This window comes from Echinops telfairi, unplaced genomic scaffold, assembly GCF_000313985.2.
Source record: "Echinops telfairi isolate 266 unplaced genomic scaffold, ASM31398v2 ScPeMD7_53;HRSCAF=182, whole genome shotgun sequence".
NCBI lineage: Eukaryota > Metazoa > Chordata > Mammalia > Afrosoricida > Tenrecidae > Echinops > Echinops telfairi.
Window position 1 is genome coordinate 15,044,122 of NW_022103951.1, and position 19,627 is coordinate 15,063,748.

At 43.6% G+C, this 19,627-nt stretch overlaps 1 protein-coding gene across 1 annotated transcript in view; it reads right to left on the bottom strand.

The window, feature by feature from the left end:
- Positions 1 to 19,627, bottom strand: part of EGFL6 (EGF like domain multiple 6) — an 84,590-nt gene that overhangs the window by 39,683 nt on the left and 25,280 nt on the right. The window contains exons 3-5 of the mRNA XM_004710018.2: positions 13,789 to 13,881; positions 9,106 to 9,225; positions 5,571 to 5,690 (exon numbers count right to left, since the gene is read on the bottom strand). Coding sequence (XP_004710075.1) covers positions 5,571 to 5,690; positions 9,106 to 9,225; positions 13,789 to 13,881 — 333 coding nt within the window. The remainder of the gene's footprint in view (positions 1 to 5,570; positions 5,691 to 9,105; positions 9,226 to 13,788; positions 13,882 to 19,627) is intronic.

Sequence of the window (19,627 nt, forward strand, 5' to 3'; positions counted from 1 at the left end):
ACCCATTTGTCTTCAGCGATCGTATCATGGAGGTGAGCACACAATGATATGAATTTTTGTTCTTTGATGCCTGATAACTGATCCCTTTGGCACCTCATGATCACACAGGCTGGTGTGCTTCTTCCATGTGGGGGCACCATCCTTTAATAGAGAGATTGACAACTATGTTGATCAAACCATGACAATTTACTCTTTGCTTTAATCTTCAGATGTAAAATCAGATAGATGGTATGTTGTTCTTTTGGATCTATGGTTAAATACATAAGTTGGGACTGATTTATTGTTCCTTTCACATTTGTAGGAGAATAAACAAATCTTAGATGAGTCAGTTTTCAATGATTCCATGTATGTATCATTTTCTGACAATCAAGGTGTTGTTGTTCTGACTCATGAGTGACAACAGAACGAAACACCGCCCAGTCCTGCACTATCCTTACAAGTGTTCTGATATTTGATCCCATTGTTGTAGCCACTGTGTCAATCCATCTGGACAAAGGCCTTCCCCTTTTTTTGGTGCCCCTCCCACCTTAGCAACATGATGTTCTTTTCTAGGGACTGGTCTCTTCTGATAACATGTGCAAAGGACATGGGATGAAACAACGCCATCCTTGCCTCTAATGAGCATTCTGGTTATATTTCTTCCAAGACAGATCTGTTTGTTATTTTGGCAGTCCATGGTACTTTCAACATTCTTTGCCAATACCATAGTTCAAATGCAATGGTTTTTCTTTGGTCTTCTTTATTCAATGTCCAACTTTCACGTGCACATAAGGTGGTGATTGAAAATTCTCAAAGTTACATCCTTTTTTCCCCAACACTCTAAAGAGGTGTTGTGCTCCAGATTTACCCAATGCAAGGAATCATTCGGTCTCTTGACTGCTGCTTCCATGAGCATTGTTTATGGATCCAAGCAAGATGAAATCCTTGACAATTTGAATCTTTTCTCCATTTAGCATGATGTTACCTATTGATCCAGTTATGAAAATTATGGTTTTCTTTACATTGGCTTGGAATTTATACTGAAGACTGTAATCCTTGATCTTCATCAGCAAATCCTTCAAGTTTTCCTCACTTTCAGTCAACAAGGTTGTGGCATCTGTATATCGCAGGTTAATAAGCCTTCCTCCAATCCTGAGATCACCTTCTTCTTCATGCAGTCCAGTTTCTCTGATTATTCGCTCAGCATACAGATTGAATAAGTATGGTGAGCTGATATAACCCTGGCACATACCTTTCTTGATTTTAAACCAAGCACCATTCCTTTTTTCTTCTCACAAAGCTAACTCTTGATTCATGTACAGGTTCCTCATTTGCACAATGACATGTTCTGGAATTTTCATTCTCCTCAAGGCTCTCCATAGTTTGTTATGATCTACACAGTCCAAATCTTTTACATGGTTAGTGAAACACAAGGAAACATCTTTCTGGTATTCTCTACTTTCAGCCAAGGTCCAGCTGATACAGCAATGATAGCCCTTGTTCCACCTCTAGAGCTACCTGAACCTCTGAGAGCTCACTGTCCATGTACTACTGTTTTGTTGGATAAACTTCAACAGACTTTTAGTTGCATGTGATTTCAATGATATTTTTCTATAACGTTCTCATTCTGTTGGGTCATCTTTATTTGGAACGAGTATAAATATGAATCACTTCCAGTCAGTTGGCCAAGTAGCTGTCTTCCAGATTTCTTGGTATAGATGAGTGAGTGCTTCCTGTGCTTCGTTAGCTTATTGAAACATTTCAATTCCTGGAATTGAACTTGGATAATGCTTTCAGTGCAGCTCAGACTTCTTCCTTCAGTACCATTGGTTCTTGTTAGTCTGCTACCTCTTGAAATGATTGAATGTTGACTAGTTCTTTTTCGTACAGTGACTGTATTTTTTCTATCTTCTTTTGATGCTTCCTGCATCATTCATTCTTTTGCCTGTAGAATCTTTCAATATGGAAACTCCAGGCTTGAATGTTTTCTTGTGTTCTTTCAGTTTAAGATATGCTGTGTGTTCTTCCTTGATTGGTTTTATAACTCTAGTTCTCTGCACATTTCATAACAATATTTTACTTTGTGGTCTTGAGCTGCCCTTTGAAATTTTCAATTCAACTCTTTGACTTCATCAGTTCTTCTATTTGCCTTAGCTACTCTGCAATTAAGAGCAAGTTTCAGAGACTCTTCTGACATATACATCAATCTTTTATTTCTTTCCTGTCTTTTTAATGACCTTTTGCCCTCTTCACAATTGATGTTCTTGATGTCATCCACAGCTCATCAGGTTTTCTGCCATTAATGTTTAATGTATCAAATATGTTGTTAAGATATGCTTGAAATTTGAGTGGCATATACTCTCGTGGACTTCTTTTCATTTTCTTCAACTTCATCCTGAATTTACATATAAGCAATTGATGGTCTGTAGCACAGTCAGCCCCTGACCTGATTTTAGCTGCTGATATTGAACTTCTCCATCGCCTCTTCCTACAGATGTAGTCAATATGATTTCTGTGTATTCCATATGGAGAAGTCCATATATGTAGACTTTTGTGTTGTTCAAAAAGATAATTACAACAAAGAAGTCCTTGGTCTTGTAAAACTCTTTCATGTGATCTATAGCTTCATTTCAATCAACAAGACTATATTTTCTGATTGACCATATTTTCCAACTACTATTCCTCTTTGTTTTCAACTCTTGCATTCCAATGGCTAATAATTATCAGTATCTCTTGATTGCATGTTTGACCAATTTCGGACTGAAGACATTGGTAGAATTCTTCAATTGCTTCCTTACTAACTTTAGTGGTTTGTGCATTAATTTGAATAATAATTGTATTGATTGGATTTCCTTGTATGGGGATAGACATTATCCTATCACAGATAGCATTGTGCTTCAAGATAGCTCTTGAAATGTCTTTTTTTTTCCATGATGAGTGCAAAGTTATTCCTCTTGATCATATCATTCCTGGCTTATTAAACCATATGATTTTCTGATTCTAAATGTCCAATACAAGTCCATTTCAGCTCATGAACACCTAGAATATCAACCTTTATGTAGTCAATTTCATTTTGAATGACTTCCAATTTTCCTAGATTCACACTTCAGAAATTCCAAGTTCCATTTATTCATTTTATAGCTGTTTCTTCTCATTTTGAGTAGTGCTCCATTAGCAAATGAAGGTCCTGAAGGCCCTTCTCCCACAAGCTTCCAAGTCATTATGGTTTACTCTACAAGTGGCATCATTAAAAAAAAAAGTCTGCTAAATCACAGAAGTAGATGGGAATTTGGATTGCAGTTGGTCACGAATTAGCCTTGCCATAAATCAAACCAAATCAAACCAAACCCACTGCCATCGAGCCAATTCTGACTCATAGTGGCCCTATAACTGCTCCTGTGGACTTCTGAGACCATAACTCTATGGGAATAGACAGTCTCATCTTTCTCCCAAAGAGGGTGGTTTCAACCTACTGACCTTGTAGTTAGTGGCTCAACATGTAACCACTATGCCATCAGGGCTGGCATTATTCTAAAGAGAACTAAACCCTGTGAACCTAATTAAATATTTGGTTATCGAATAGAGACACAATTGCAATTCCCATGGATAGTTTAAAAAGTTTCTAATTGACTTAGGACCTATGTGGCTGAGCTTCCTAAATGCAGCTTATCAGGCCAGGTACATTGAAAATAAATAACCATCCAGTATCTTGAATGGGCCATATTGCTATTGCAAGGAAGAGAAAAGAATATTAAGCCATACTAGTACCTTTTAAATTAAATTGAAAATATTACAGAGTCTTTCAACTTTCTGCCATAGTTTGACCTTTCTTATCAATATTTTTGGTCTATGTCTTTTGTACCAATAAGCTGCATCAGGATAAATGGAGAAAATCTTGAAGTTGTCAAGGATTTCATTTGAGTTGGAGCTACAATCAATACCCATGGAAGCAGCAGCCCAGAAATCAAACGACATACGGCAATGGGCAAATAAACTGAAAAAGACCTCTTTAAAGCATTCAAAACCAAAAAGACATCACTTTGAGGACAAAGTGCCCCTAATTCAAGTCATGGTGTTTCCAATCACTTCACACGCTTGTGAAAGCTGGACAGTGAGTAAGGAAGACTGAAGAAGACCCAATGCCTTTGAGGTATAGATCTGCCAAAGAATAGTGAAAGGATCATGGATTTCCAGAAAAAGAAATAAGTCTGTCTTGGAAAAAGTACAGCCAGAAGGCTTCTTAGAAGCTAGGATGGTGAAACTTCGCATTGGGCAAAGTTGGCAGTTCAAACCCATCAGTTACCTCACAGGAGAAAGATGAGGCTGTCTGCTCCCATAACAATGTATGGTCTTGGAAACACAGAAGGGCAGTTCTACTCTGTCCTATTGGATTGCTTTGAGTCTCGTGATGAGTCAGAATTGACTTGCTGGCAGTAGGTTTTTTGGTTGTTGTTTTTAGTGAAGTGGAATCAACTTCATGGCAGTGTTTTTTTTTTGTGTGTCATAACTTACACAATGTAGAAGGTAGATACTATTTTCAATAGTCCTATATTAAACAATAATATTTTTATTTTTCAGATAAATACTAGAAACCCAGCATAAAGCCCAATAGTCCTTAGTATCTTATTCATTGAATGACAAAAATATAAATAGTGGTGTCTCTTGAACTGTGTCCCCCAAATAACTTATGTTGCTAGTTTTACCCCTGGACCTGCAAATGTGACTATTTGGAAATAGGGTTTCTGGTAACGACATCATACCAGAGTCGGTGGTGGTGGTGGGGACCTAAACCTAACCTTTTCTGAGTGATGTCTTACAAAAAGAGCAGACGAGTCAGAGATATAGCCACAGGAAGAAGACAGATACCATGCCAGGCTCATCTACAAGCAAATAAATGCCAAAGATTACTGGCAGATGCCATGTATTAGGAGAGAGGCCTACAGAGGCACTGGCATTCCGGAGAGTCTGAATTGGACTTCTAGACTCCAGAACTGTGGGGAAATTAGTTTCTGCCCCTTAAAGGCACCCAAATGTGCTGTCTTTTCTTACAGTGGCATGGGGTAACGAAACAAACCAATAAACCCCACCGCTCGTGCTATGGACTTGATTCCAACTCCTGGAGACCCCCAGGTTTGAGAGCAGAACGGCACGCTGCAGGGTTTCTTGGCGGGTATCACTACACAAGCTCATTGCCGGGCCTTCCTTTCCTGGCACCGCTGGGTAGGTTTGAACTCCCGACTTTTTAGTTAGCAGTTGAACACAAACCAGTTGAGCCACCCAGGGATCGAGTTACCAAGACAGAATGATGGTAACTGAAGTAAAATGTCCTGGGTACATATATGAAAATCAAAGTACCGTTTTCTTTTCTCTCCCACGAACACATTAGGCCATCCAAGTAAGAGAACCGTGCTCTTTCTAGTACTCCTGAGTGTGTCTCGAGATTGTGTGACTAAAACATGCCATCTCACCAGTGGGCAGAAACCTGCACTTTCGGGAGTTTTCAAGAGAGGGCATAGGATGGGCGTGGGGTGGGGGGGTGGGGGAAGGGGCGGGGGTGGGGGCGGGGGTAGGAGCAGTGGAGGCTGATCTACCTGTGCAGACTCTTCCATTGGGCGCCAGGCGGAGTCCCGAGGATGGACACAGGCACCGAGGGCCTCCCTCTGTCTCTTCACAGCCGTATTGGCAGTTCGTCACAGCGCACGTCCTGGAGTCTGAAAAAGCAGGCAAGCATGAGTCTCTTCCTCCCCAGCGGCTGGAAGATGCAAGCCGAGGAAATGTTTCCAAATGCCCGGGCTGCACGGCAGCATGACCTGCGTTCGCCGAGTCTAGAATGGGGGCGGTGGCCTGACCCTTGCCCATGATTTGTTTTGTTGGCCAGTACATTGAACCCGACTGTCTTTCCATAGGTCACACACCCCTCAGTCACCGAAGTCCGCATGACTCTCTCTTTGTGCACAAGCTCCAATCACTCCTCTCTGTTATCTAACTGGACTCTGAGGTTGAAATGCAACCCCTCATGTAGATTCCGGTAAAGCCATCCATTTTAATGTGCTCTTCAATGAGTCATTGAGTCATGGGACTTGGTTTTTAGGTGCCCGCATTAAGACAGGTGGCAGGGCAAACATCAATCACCACTGCCCCGAGACCAGAAGAACTAGATGGTGCCCAGCTACCGTTACCAACTGCTCTGAAAAAGATTGCATTAGACGATCCTGGAGAGACCAGGAGAAAATGTGGAACACAACTTGCAACATCATGAAAGAGACTAGACTGCTTGGACAGAGACTGGTGGAAACCTCAAGACTGTGACTCTTAGTCTTCCTTCAGGTCTGGAACTGAACTCACTCAGGAGGTAGAAGAAGCTACCATCTAAGATAAAAAAGCAGCATTTACCCTTGGCCAAAGTTTAGAGGGTCAGGAAAGGAGGAATCGGTATAAACCATAACACACGGATGAGATGAAGCAAAGTGTGTGTGTGTGTGTTGTCGCCTGAAAAATGGATGATCTGCTCTGTAAACCATCAGCTAAATCACAACAAAAGTTTTAAAAATAAATGCATAAAACGGGTGGCAGGTACAAATGATTGGTTGCCCCAAAGCCATTCTGGACAACACCCCCAGACACTTACTTTCTCTTGCCACTTCCCACTATGGAGGCTAGAAAGCCAGACACTATTTTTTTCTTCCCAGCCTTCCTTGTAGTTGTGGCCAGAGATAGATAAAGATCTGTTGGCTGAGGGGAGGTGGGGAATGGAGCTTCTGGAAAAAAAATATTTTGCTTTATGCTAAAAGGGACCAAGTTCATCTCTTTCCCCTAAGGCTTGCCCACCTTGAATGTAGGTGTGATCTGTGGAACAAGACAGCCGTATTATGGGCATGTGGCATGAGACTAAAACAAATACCATGAGGTTGGCAGAGATTGACTCTTGGATAAGCTGCTGGGCACCTATCTGCCTCCAGCTTTTGTTATTTCTTAATGACTGGATTTAAAAATTTATTATTTGGAGGCGGGAGGGAGGGAAGGGGAGCGGTGGTCACTCGCTGAACTTCGAATAGCTTACCAAAATGCATCTCCTTAGCAAGGGCCTAGGTTATGTAGGTCAGAAGCTCAGGAGCACAAAAAAGCTTGTATGGTGCCAGCTCGATAACCACGCTGAAGGGGACCCAAAGGGACAGTCTCTCCATCATGCTGCCAGAGCAGGCCAGACACCCAGGTAGACAATAGAGATGGCAGGGGCTGAGAGAAGGCACCAGTCTCCTGGGCAGAGGCCCAGAGCTGTGGGACACAGGGAGGCACAGGCCATGCCTATAAAGAGAGAACTAGACAAAGGGCCCAGGGGCCGAGACTCAAGTCAAGATAACACACCTGATGGGTAGAGTTCCAGTTGATTCCTCCTGTCCTTCTCTTTAGTTTTCTTCTTTTAACACAAATCTTCAAAATGAGCCTAATTTAATTTCCCATTAGGCATGGGGTGGGGGAGCGGTATCTTTTTTGGCACCGATGAGCCTTTCACAGAATGTTTCAGAAACAGCCATTAGCATTTATCTTTTTCAAACGTTTAAGTGCTTACTATAAAGGCCTTGATAGTGCTTTCCTGTAGGGGCAAGGGGCAGGTCCTGGCAAAGTTCTATTTGGTGGTGGTTACAAGGGTCTTGGCCTGCTAAGAATTCATCAAGTTATAGGCCTGGTTCCTGTGGGTTTCTGTTTAACTTATAATAAGGGTTTGAAAAGAAGAGTCCGCCAGGGCTGTGCTAGCTCTTCAGCTGGCTGGCTTATGGATGCTGAGTGGTGTTGGGGTCCTTGGCCAAGAGCTGAGGATGTTGGGGTCCCTTGCCAATAACTGAGGAGCAGGGAGCTGTCCACCAACCAACTGCTCTGACCAGAAGCTTCTGGCCAGATGGCAGAAGTCTCTAGTTCTTTGGATTTGTTAGGGAGTGGTAGGCAGAAGCAAGCCCCTGGGGGCTAAAATGATTAATAGGCTCACATCTGCCCAAAGGTTGATACTCTGAGGCTGCTCAGAGGAACCGCAGAAGAAAAGCTTGGCCATCTACTTCTGAAATATCGGCCAAACCCTACAGAACACAGTTCTACCCTGACACACAGGGGTCAGGAAGAGGCAGGGTTGAGTGATGGTAACGTGCATGTTTTTGTTTTGCTGGGTGAAGAAAAGCGAGAGGGAAAGGAGGAGGGGGCCAGTGGAGGAGGCAGGATGGGGGGTGGGGTTGCCTGTCTGCTGCAACATAAAACCCCAAAAGCCTCCTTCCAGGCTGATGAATGGATTGATGCTCATCCTCCCACGGGACTGGGCCACCTTATCACAGAAGGGCTTTTCTTTTCAGGAATGTGAGTTGGAATGTCTCTCCGGTCCGAGTCACTAATCTTTGGGAGTGGGGCAAGGGGCGTGAGAAAGGCAGTTAGTGGGAAGATTCAATGTCCCTGCATGGAAGGTAGCACCTCCTGAAAACCAGATGCTTAGTTTGTTCCACATGCTGCCTCTCACGAGAAAACCCAACACATGTGGGAGCTTTGAGCAGTTTATGGAAAAATCTCCATTCTCTTCTAATTCCATTTGTCCACGAACTTCCTGAATCCCCCTCTCTCCCATTTAGTCTTTTTATTTAGGAAGTTCCTGGAACCATGAATCTATAGAGACAGGAAGCAGCTTAATGGTTTTAGGGGTCAGGGTGAGAATGCTTAAAGGATATGGGGGTTGCCTTGAGGAACTACATACAGGTGACAGCTACTCAACCTTACTAATGAACTTAGATGTCATTGAATTATGCACATTAAAAATGATGACATTCGTGTTATGTGTATTTTTAAAAGGAAGTGCCTATGGTACATGGATGGGACTGTGATAAATGAGATGAAACAAGATGTGACTGGATTGTTGACTATAGAACTGATGAGCTCTGTAAACATTCACCCAGTACATAATATAAAGTTTTAGAAGAAAGTGAGCGAGACCGAGAGAGAGCAAGTGAGCAAGTACCACATAGAATTGACGCTGAGTTGATATCAGGTTGTTTGCTTGTTTGTTTGTTTTTTAAATCCCCAAATCAACTTTTCCCCAAACATCATCTGCCCAAAGCCAAATTCCTAGTGTGGCTGAAAGTTGCTACTTACTGGAACATGTAGCATCTGGCATCAGCATGTAGCCGGTGAGGCAAAAGCACTTGTAGCTGCCATGAGTATTCACACATCTGTGTGGGCAGGGCCGGGGGCTGAAGCCACACTCGTTCACATCTGCAGGGGCCAGGGAGAAGCAACAGAGTAAGGTGACCTGGATCAGGAGCGTGTGGATGTGGAATATCCATATTGTACGGGAACACCTGGACTGCCTTTCCTAGACCCCATCCTTGAGGTCCTCTCCCCTGACCACCATCCAGGTTCCATTCTGGAGGGTTGTGAGGAAGTCCTCATGGATGGAATGATGTCCCCCAAAAGATATGTGGAAGTCCTAACCCCAATACCCGTGAGCATGACTTTGTTTGCAAACAGGGTCTTTGGTGATGTTACCAGCTAGCATGAGGTCCTATCAGAGTAGTGCTGCCCATATAATATAGAACAGATCCAGAGACACACGCAGGGAAAACAACCATGTGATGCTGCTTCTCTAGGCCAAAGAATGTAAAGAGCCCCCTAGAGCTAACAGAGCTGGAAAAGACAAGCACAGTCTTTCTCTCAAGTCTTCAGAGAGGACTAGGACCTACTGACATCCTGCATTCAAACACACGGCCTCCCAGATGGTGAGGGAGCACATCCTGCAGTGTAAAACCACCCACTTGGTGGTACTTTACAGCCCTAGGAAACAAGACAGATGGAGCAAATGGAAATATCACACACGCTGGGCCCACCCACAGCCATGGCACTGATTCCAACTCCCAACCCTTTGATAGGGCAGAGTAGAATGGCCTCTGTTGTGTTCCAAGACTGTAAATATTTATGGAATCAGACAGCCTGCTTTTTCTCCCATGGAGCAGTTGGTGGCTTTGAACTGCTGACCTTGTTGGGAGCAGCTCAATGGGCAATCAGCTACACCACCAGGGCTCGCTACACACTGTTGGAATGTGTAAAATATATAAAATCATTTTATGGGGGGCTCATACAGCCCTTATCACAATCCATCCACCCATCTATGCTGTCAAGCACATTTGCACATTTGTTGTCATCATCATTTTCCAAACATTTTCTTTCTACTCGGGCCCTTGATATCAGCTCCTCATTCCCACCCCCCACTCTCCCTCCCTCATGAACCCTTGATAATTTATAAAAATTTTTTTCATGTATATTTTAAAAATATCATTTTATTGGGGGCTCATGCAACTCTTATCACAATTCATACAGCCATCCATTGGGTCAAGCCCATTCATACGTATATTGCCATCATCATTCTCAAAACATTTGCTTTCTACTTGAGCCCTTGGTATTAGCTCCTCATTTTTCCCCCTCCCTCCGCCCCCCCCTTCCCCCATGAACCCTTGATAATTTATAAATTATTATTATTTTCCTCTAGTTCCTAAATGCTTCCTCCCCCCAACTATCATGATCCCAATTCTACCTTACAAATCCGGCTAGACCAGAGGATGTACACTGGTACAGATAGGAACTGGAAACACAGGGAATCCAGGACAGATGAACCCCCCCAGCACCAGTGGAAAGAGTGGTGATACCAGGAGGGTGGAGGGAAGGTGAGGGAGAAAAGGGGAACAGATTACAAGGATCTACATATAACCTCCTCCCTGGGGGACGGACAGTGGAGAAGTGGGTGAAGGGAGACGTCATGGTGTACGATATGACAAAATTTTTGCATGTCTTACACTGACCAATTGGAGGAAATATTTTGTAAACTGATAGAACCACGTTGGAAAACGGTTTGGCAGAAACTACTGATGCTAAATGTATGCATACCAATGGACAATTCCACTCTTGGATATATACCCATTCTTCTCTTGCCAACCATCTTCTTATCTGGCATTACACATTTATGACAATAGAAAAAAAACAAACCCATGCATCTGGCAGTATCAAGTGGAGAGTCAAGATGAACATATGGTTGGCTGGGATGGTTAAGGTTATATGTGAACTTGGATGGGCCCCAGTGACGTAACTTGGCAGTTATGTAATGTAATTTGGCAAATGTAATGATGGCATCACCCTCCACTTGGTGATCTGCTGTGATCATCATCACATTGATTTTCATATAATGACCTGGTATTTGGAATTGAACTATATCGGTAAGTCAGGAGTATAGGTGTATACCCAACAAAAATGTGGATATGTTCTCACCAAAAGATCCATACTCAAATGATCACAGTAACACTATCCATAATAACTCCATGCTGGAAATAATCCTAATGTCTCCCAACAGAAAAAGGGGCAAATGATAGGTGTATTCATACAATGGAGTAATATAGAACAATGCCAAGGAACAAACTACTGCTACATACAACAATGGTTGAATCTTGCAAACGCGATAAAGAATGGAAGAAGGTGGATACAAATGATTACCTACTATAGCAGTGGTTCTCAACCTGTGGGTCGCGACACCTTTGGGGATCGAATAATCCTTTCACAGGGGTCAACTGATTCATAACAGTAGCAAAATGACAGTGATGAAGTAGCAACAAAAATAATTTTATGATTGGGGGGTCACCACCACATGAGGAACTGTATGGAAGGGTCATGGCATAAGGAAGGTTGAGAACCACTGTGCTATAGGATTCCACTTATACAGAGTCCCAACATACCAAAAGCCCACTGCCACAAAATCAATCCCCACTCATAGTGACCCTGCATAGGGGTTTGGAGCCTGTGAATCTATCTTTATGGCAGCATCCAGCCTCGTTTTTCTCCTGTGGAGCGGCTGGTGGGTTTGAACTGCCTTTATTGTGGTTAGCAGCCTAATGCTTAACCCACAGTACTAACATGGCTCTTTCGTTCAAAAATAGGCACAGCTAATCGAGGATATAAGTGTTCAATATAGGGTTCTCATGTGATGGGGCACAGGGTGAGGGGTGGTGGTGAGGGGGAGGAGGGCCTGCATGATTAGAAGAGAGTATAAGGAATCTTTTTGAGGGCTAACCTTCTGTTTCGTGATGTGGGTACTGGGTCCACAGGCATTTAGCTTGTGAAAAATTTATTGAGTTGCACTTTTTCTGATATGCAGGGGCTTCAACAAGTTTGTAGAAAATTCCATGATCTCTTCATTCTGTTTTTCCATGAACTTTTGGAAGACCCTTCATATGTGTGCATTTCTGAGTATATAACTTCCATTCAAAGTAGAGCTATCATGAACATAAAAAACAAACTCCTGGCCATTGCATTGATTCTGATTCATTGCCACCCCATAGGACAGAGTAGAAATGTCCCTTTGGGTTTCTGAGACTGTAAATCTTCACGGGAACAGATAGCTTCATCTTTTTCCCTTGGAGTAGCTGGTGGTTTTGAACTGCTGACTTCACCTTCAAAGCTATTGATCTGTGGGCCTAGAAGCATCTACCCACTGGATGCCAGTAGCATCTCCTCCAAAGGTCTCTAGACATTGGCATACAGCCTCTGGGGTCAACCCACTGCCATCAAGTAGTTTGGGACTTACAGAGCACCCCCTGTGGGGTTTCCAAGACTGCAGATCTTTATGGGAGCAGCTTCTGTGGAGCAGCTGGTGGGCTAGGGTGAAGTTTTAGCAAATGCAAATAAATACTGGATGCTTAATTAAATTTGACTTTTAGATATGTAACTATTCCTATTTTGTCCCATGCGATATTTGGCACACTCACTCCCTGCTATGAGTCAATGCCAATTCATAGTGACCCTATAGGACAGAGTAGAACTGCCCCAGTGAGTTCTGAGACTATACTTCTTTATTGGAATAGAAAGCCTTGTCTTTCTCCTGAGGAGCAGCTGGTGGTTTTGAACTGCCCACCTTGTAATTAGCAGCCCAACTCATAATGACTATGCCACCAAGGGCCCACATACACTAAAATGTTATTTTGTCATTTAGCTCCAATTCAGACTTCACTGGCCATCCTCATTTTATCTGGCAATGCTGCCTGGGGGAATGGGGGAGTCCTCCCAGTTGCTTATCACTGCGGCTGTTCTAGAGCCTGGTGGTGCAGTGGGAGAAGCGTTGGGCTGCCGATAGCAAAGCAGCCATTTCAGATCCACCAGCTTTTCTGCTGGAGACAGATGAGACTCTATTCCTGTAAAGATCAGTCATCTCAGCAGCCAAAGGGACTCGTTGGCAGTGGGTTCTTGATATTAAAACAAAACTCTCCAGTGTCTTCAAGTGATTCACTCATGCCCAAAGTCATCAATGGCCCTTTACAATATGGCAAACACGATAAAAATAGGCATGTTGTTCGGCCCAACCTTTCCATTTTGAGCTATTTAGAGCTGGATCCGGTAAGGGGTGGTCGGGTGCTTGTTGATTGGTGTTTGCTTTTGCAGTTTTCCATAGCAAAAAGTTAGAGACAACTGAAATGATAATGGTTAAAGAAACTATTTTTGACATGAACAATTTTGGGACTCTGAGCCTGCCTTTAAAAGTCCAAGGTGCCCCTGTATGTGCTGCCATGTAAGACGCCTATGAGAAACCACTATGTTTGCACCTGTAAAAGGAAGGATCTTGAGGCTGTAGCGCAAGCTACTATATGCAGTCCTAATAGGAGCTGGGGTGCAGATGCCCACTTTAAAATGGATATCATTTTGCATTGTTGGATTTAATTTTTAAAAACAAATAAAAAGTAACAGGCATTACTTTGGTAATTTAAAAAATACACAGAAATGACCTTGGTTTGTTGTACTCACCTTGACTGCAGGTTTTCCCAGTATATCCCAGAAAGCATTTGCATTTGTTGGGCCCCACACACTCCCCAAACTTGCATCCATGGATACAAGAGGCTGTGAAAGAAGAAGGTGTATGAATGATACAAGACCAGGAGTAGTTCACACAGTGACATGCACTAGGGTCAAAGGTAATGGCTACCTACTTCCCAGAGAGATCCATGGAGGCATGAGCAAGGGCAATCTGTTCTCTCTCTAATCTGCTTTCACCTTTTAAGATCTGGAAAGTAGTTTGTGAACTCAGTCGTTACCCTCCCTCCCCCCATGTGTGTATGCAACCTCACTTAGCACTGTTGCATGCATCCAGTGAGATTCAAAGATAAATGAAGGCTTGGGGACCTTACTCAGGCAGTATTGCATGTGCACACAAGATGTTTAAGAAAGGAAGTATACTATGTGAGCTGAGAGAGACCTCAGAGTGACCCTGGGCTGATTGCCAAGGTCTTTCTCTTTCTGTCACATGCTTCTTTTTACCTCTCTCCTGTTTTCTATTGTTCTTTTAAGTGATCAAAATGCCTGTAATGCGGTGCACAATCAGTCAAAATAAACACATCAGTTTAAGGGCAGGTAGGCAGGAGAAGGGCACAAGCTCTCTCCCTAAGGATGGGCACTAAAAGACGATGGGGGTGGTGGTCGTAGCGGTGGCAGTGTGAGAAAGCATGATGAGGGCATGGCTTATTTCAGTTCTGACTAGTCCAGTCATGGCTGACAACGGGAAATGGAACAAACTCACATTTGTCAAGTATGGGTGAATCAGAATGATAGCTAGATGGGGAAAAATTGCAATTCAACATTCTTCTAGAGACACAATCTCCCTCTTAGAAAATAAGGGCAATATGTGCATTGCATACCAACCAAATCTCTTACCAGCCACAGTCAGAAACAACGGTGTCTGACTCAAAGATGGTGGCCGACTGCACTACTTTGAATGGGTGTTTTTTCCATAGTCCTGGCAATAATCCATTCGGCATGAGGTACCCATGTGTCATGGGCCAACTTGACAGTATCTCACAACAACAATGCTGTCACAGGCTGCATTAGGCTCCTAAAAGTTCACTATGTCTCTTTTAAATTTTCCATTCCAGGGTTTCAACCTATAATTCTTCCTGTTCTGTTCATAATTCTGTTTCACCTATGTTTTACAAAATTGGGACTGATTCAATTTTGTTTGGCCAACTATGACTGAACTGGTTCAAACCAATTCAAAGCCCTGGTTTAGTTTTCTATTTTTGTCACTGGTGCATTCCAACACTTGGCACAAACTAGACATTCAATAAATATTTGTTCAATGATTGAAGTGGTGGAAGAAACAACAGGGATTATGAGGCTGTAACTTTTTGAGTTCTGGAAAGAAGATTGTCAGTGAAAAGGGAGATTTTTCAGTTCAATTGATGAGGAGGATAGAGGGAGAAAAAGCAGTCGATAAGAGGAAAAGAAAATGGGGAAACCGAAGGAGAAGGAGAAGGGAAGAGGAAGAAAAAATAATGACTAACAGAAAGGAAGTGTGTAGTGTATTGAGGGCTCTAAGAGAAGTTCTTGGATCTAGTAAGTGTTCAAGAAATAGCCATAGTTTGAAATCAAGATTCATTAATTGCCCAGGTATGCTGCTAGCTTCTCTTCCCATTGATTCCCTTGCTTCTTAGGTCTACCTCTAAGCAAACCTGATCTTAAAGACCTCATCTTTCCATTCCACCCTAGTCCCTACTTTTAGTTGATGCCACTATTCCACTCCCAGTGAGCTGGACTCAAAATCTCAGTTCTCTCTCTTTATCTTTCCCCCAAACCAACTAACTACAACATCCTTTCCCTATTTCTACCACCAATTCATTCATTGAACAAATGTGTATCTACCTCATTGGAACTTCATTGCTTAGAGATACCTGGGAGATTGAACTCACCCCCCTTTCCCGATGTGACCAGTGGGCCAGCACTTGACTGATGGAGGAGTCTAATGGCCTAGACTCCTACTCTGGGCAGGGCACAGTCAGTGGTACAATTCACCATCTGACCTTACCCTCCTCCCAGAAGCCTTCCCAGATATCTTCAACCACCTGTAAACATATGTTCAACTTTGAGAACACCATGAACTTTGGCAGGGCTCTCTTATGAAATTGGCCAGTTTCCAACTTACTCAATAAAGAGTATTGCTTTAAGGTGCAGTGGTTAAGTACTCCTCTTCTAATAGAAAGGTTGATAGCTTGAACCCACCAGCCACTCCTTGGAAGAAGCATGTGACAGCCTGCTCCTGTAAAGATGGCAGCCTTGGAAACCCTGTGGGACAGTTCTACTCTATCTGAGAGGGCCACTGTGAGTCTGACTTGACCTAATGGCAATGGGTTAGATGTTCACCTTCTATCCTTGACCTCTATCTACTACTTGATTCTAAGTACCTTTAGGACAGGAATGGAAATTTCTCATCTTTGTTTCTCCTACAGTGATGAAAACAGTGTTGTGGACCTGCTAGATACTCCAATATTTTTGAATAATGACTATAGTTATAGACGTTGAACTTATAACAGGGGAACACTTTGTGGTCCTGGCTAAATCATGGGTCAGGAGGTCAGGAAAAATAATTGCCCAGTAAAACCCTTCCACTTTAGGAGACAAAGGAGCTAGGATTTGATTTTCAGGATCTATTCAGCTAAGGGTCTGTTCTTGAGGATCCCGCTTTAAATTCAGACATTAAAAGAAGAAATCTGGGGAAGTTCCAAAGACCTCTGCTTGTTGCCCTGGGAATGGAGCTCAGGGGTAATCCAGACAGGCAGCTCAAGGTCAATGCCAGAACACAGGAGAACTTGTGAGCAACAGCCTGGCTTCTATAAGCTCAAAGCTCCAGAGAAATGTTTTCCATTGATAGCAACATTTGGTCTGGGATTTGAGCTCCTAGTCCACGGCAAAGGACAATCCAGCTGGACTCTAAAATGGCTTGAGACATCAGCTTGCTTTAGAATTCAGACCAAGTTAAATACTCTCGCTCAATTATATCTGCAGTGTTTCGTGAGGGATTTGCTTAGATCAGTGGTTCTCAACCTTCCTAATGTCGTGACCCTTTAATACAGTTCCTCATGTTTTGGTGACCCCCCAACCATAAAATTATTTTCTTTGCTAGTTCATAACTGTAATTTTGCTACTGTTATGAATCAGGCGACCCCTATGAAAGGGTTGTTCTACCCCCAAAGGGGTCGTGACCCACAGGTTGAGAAACCCTGGCTTAGATCAGCCTTGGCCCTGTCTTGCTAAGTAGCACACAGTTTAAGGTTAATGAGAACAAGTTGATCAGAGCAGAGCCCCAGAGCTGGAGAGCTCAGGTTGGGCCTTGGGAGGAATGAAGGGCAAATGCAAGGACAGAGACCACAGACAGGGAGAACTGGCCCCTGGCCTGGAGCTGGGTCCAGCCTATTTCTGGCAAGGCACACATGCATTTTGGGATGAGGCACACCACCTCTGACTTAGAGATCAAAAACCCACAGTCAAGGACAAACTATCCTATCAGTTGATGAGAAGAACCAGGCAAACTGGCTAAGACACGATACAGATTTTAGCTATTAAAAAGGACCAGTCAGTGCAATTGAAGTCCTGGGTGGTTGATGGGGGCATTGGGACTGCAAACTGACTCTTGGCTGCCTTGGGTTGGAGCCCCTGCACTTGCTCTTGTCATGTTTGGCCTGCAAGGATTTCATGCCCATGATATCACGAAGTCCACAGGAGGCCGGGGAAGCGAATGAGCAGGGCTGAGTACAGTGAGCCTTGGGATATCGGTTCAGCTCTACAAAATCTCCCTTCCAGAAAGCCCCAAGCCGGGGCATCCATGTTTTACGGCAGCAGGGCTGAAGTTTGTGCTACTGTCAGAGAAACTCTCAACCACATTGCCCAAGTGGCTTTTGCCCCTTTCCACCTGACTGAATCCGAACAAACATGTGTTAAGTCGTGTCTCACAAAAGAATCAAGCCATCTTAACAACCCTGGGTGGTTTCGCTGACTCAAGTCTGGGCTGAGAGTTATGTGCCCTTTCCAAAACCATGGTCATGGCTGAGGCATTTCCTATGGGTGCCAAGTCATGAACACCCCCTTTGATGTGTCTAATCCTTACCCTCTGAAGTTGGCATCATGCTCTCTGTGCTGCCCAGGAGCAATCTAAGTGAAGTTATGGTGCCCAGCTCAAGTTCACCCAGACTGTCTGATTCTCAGGACAATGCCCATGATCATAACACCATCATTCATATCAGTGCAGAGACACATCCCTGCCTCTGTCTTTCATCGGCAAAAGCCTGAACCTTTTTTACCCAGGTTGGTAATGAGGACTTTGCTATTGTTTCTAGTATTGACAGGATTGTCGTCTCACCAGAACAAGCAACCTATTGAGTGCCTTCACTGTTCCATGGACTTGAGATACCATCTACCTCTACCCTCCCTTAGGATCTCTGCAGAGGGATTATGGGTTAGGCTGCTAATTTACCACAGGGCTTTCTAATCCCATAAAGAGTTACAGTCTCAGAAACCCACTGGGGAAGTTCTACCCTGTTCTGTAAGGTCACTATGAGTTGGAATCGACTCGATGGCTATGAGTTTGGGATTTTGAGAGAGGAGGAAGGAAGCTGGAGCAAAAAGAGGCTAGCATTGCTATTCTTAAAAATAATTACTAGCTCAGTGCTTTGTTGTCTATCATCCATTATGCTCTGCAGTCAACCCTCCAAGTGTATGGAGCACGTAACCATGCGACTTATCCCATTCCACAGAAAAGTGACTGAGGTTCCAGCAAATGCCAACTACTTGGGGCTCCATGAGGCCATAGTCCTTCCCTGAAGGAAAGCACAGACCGAGCAGCAAGAATGTGATTGCAAGCAGTCACATAAAAACCCAAACAACACAAAACTCTGCACTCATCCCTGTCCTCTCCAGTCCTCCTAGTTCTCAGACACCTGTCTCTCCCAGAGTTCCAGAAACAAGAGCTGAGAAACAACGTCCAAGGCCCTTTATGGGTCCCAGGCCTGCAGTTTATAGCAAAGACTCAGAAACCGTTTTTGCACATATGCCTGTAATCCTTGAACGTGTTTGGAAGTGGGCACTGTCGATTTTAAAAATGAGACTAGCAAAGCTATAAAGGGAAACACTTTCTTTCCTTGTTTGTGAATGAGGCCTACTGGTTGGGTGATTCACCATTTAAAAATACATTTCATTAGAAATCAATTAGGAAAAAGAGGAGGGGCTTGGAGCGATCCTGTGTGTGTCAGAGTAGAACTGTGCTCCATGGAGTGTTTCTCTCTCTCTCTCTCTCTCTCTCTCTCTCTCTCTCTCTCTCTCTCTCACTCTCTCTCACACACACACACTCCCCTCCCCTCCCCTCTTCTTTCTCTCTCTCTCTTTATCTCTCTCTCTCTCAGTAGATCACCAGGCCTTTTTTTTCTGAGGTATCTCTGGTAGATTCAACATTCCAAACATTTGGTTCGCAGTTCAGTAAGCAGGTTCATGGTTTGCACCAGACAGGGACTCCTTATAAATAGAACTTCAATGGCCTATTTTTGCCATCTTGGTTTCTTTCGACTGAAAATACAATTCAAATCTCCATAACCCAGCCATCCACCTTACAGTAATAACTCTGAAAGAAGGGACAAGGCAGGCCCATCTTAAAAGAAAGAAATCTTGTCTAGTGGCATGGCAGAGTCCAGGGATAGGGGGTGGGGTACAAAAAGTTCCCGGAATGATGAAGGTGGACATTGGAGACAGGGCATGGTGCCCCAACAGGCTAGACTGGAAAACACAAGTTTTTCTTGCTTGGTATATTTTAATTTGTTCTTCGTCAGTG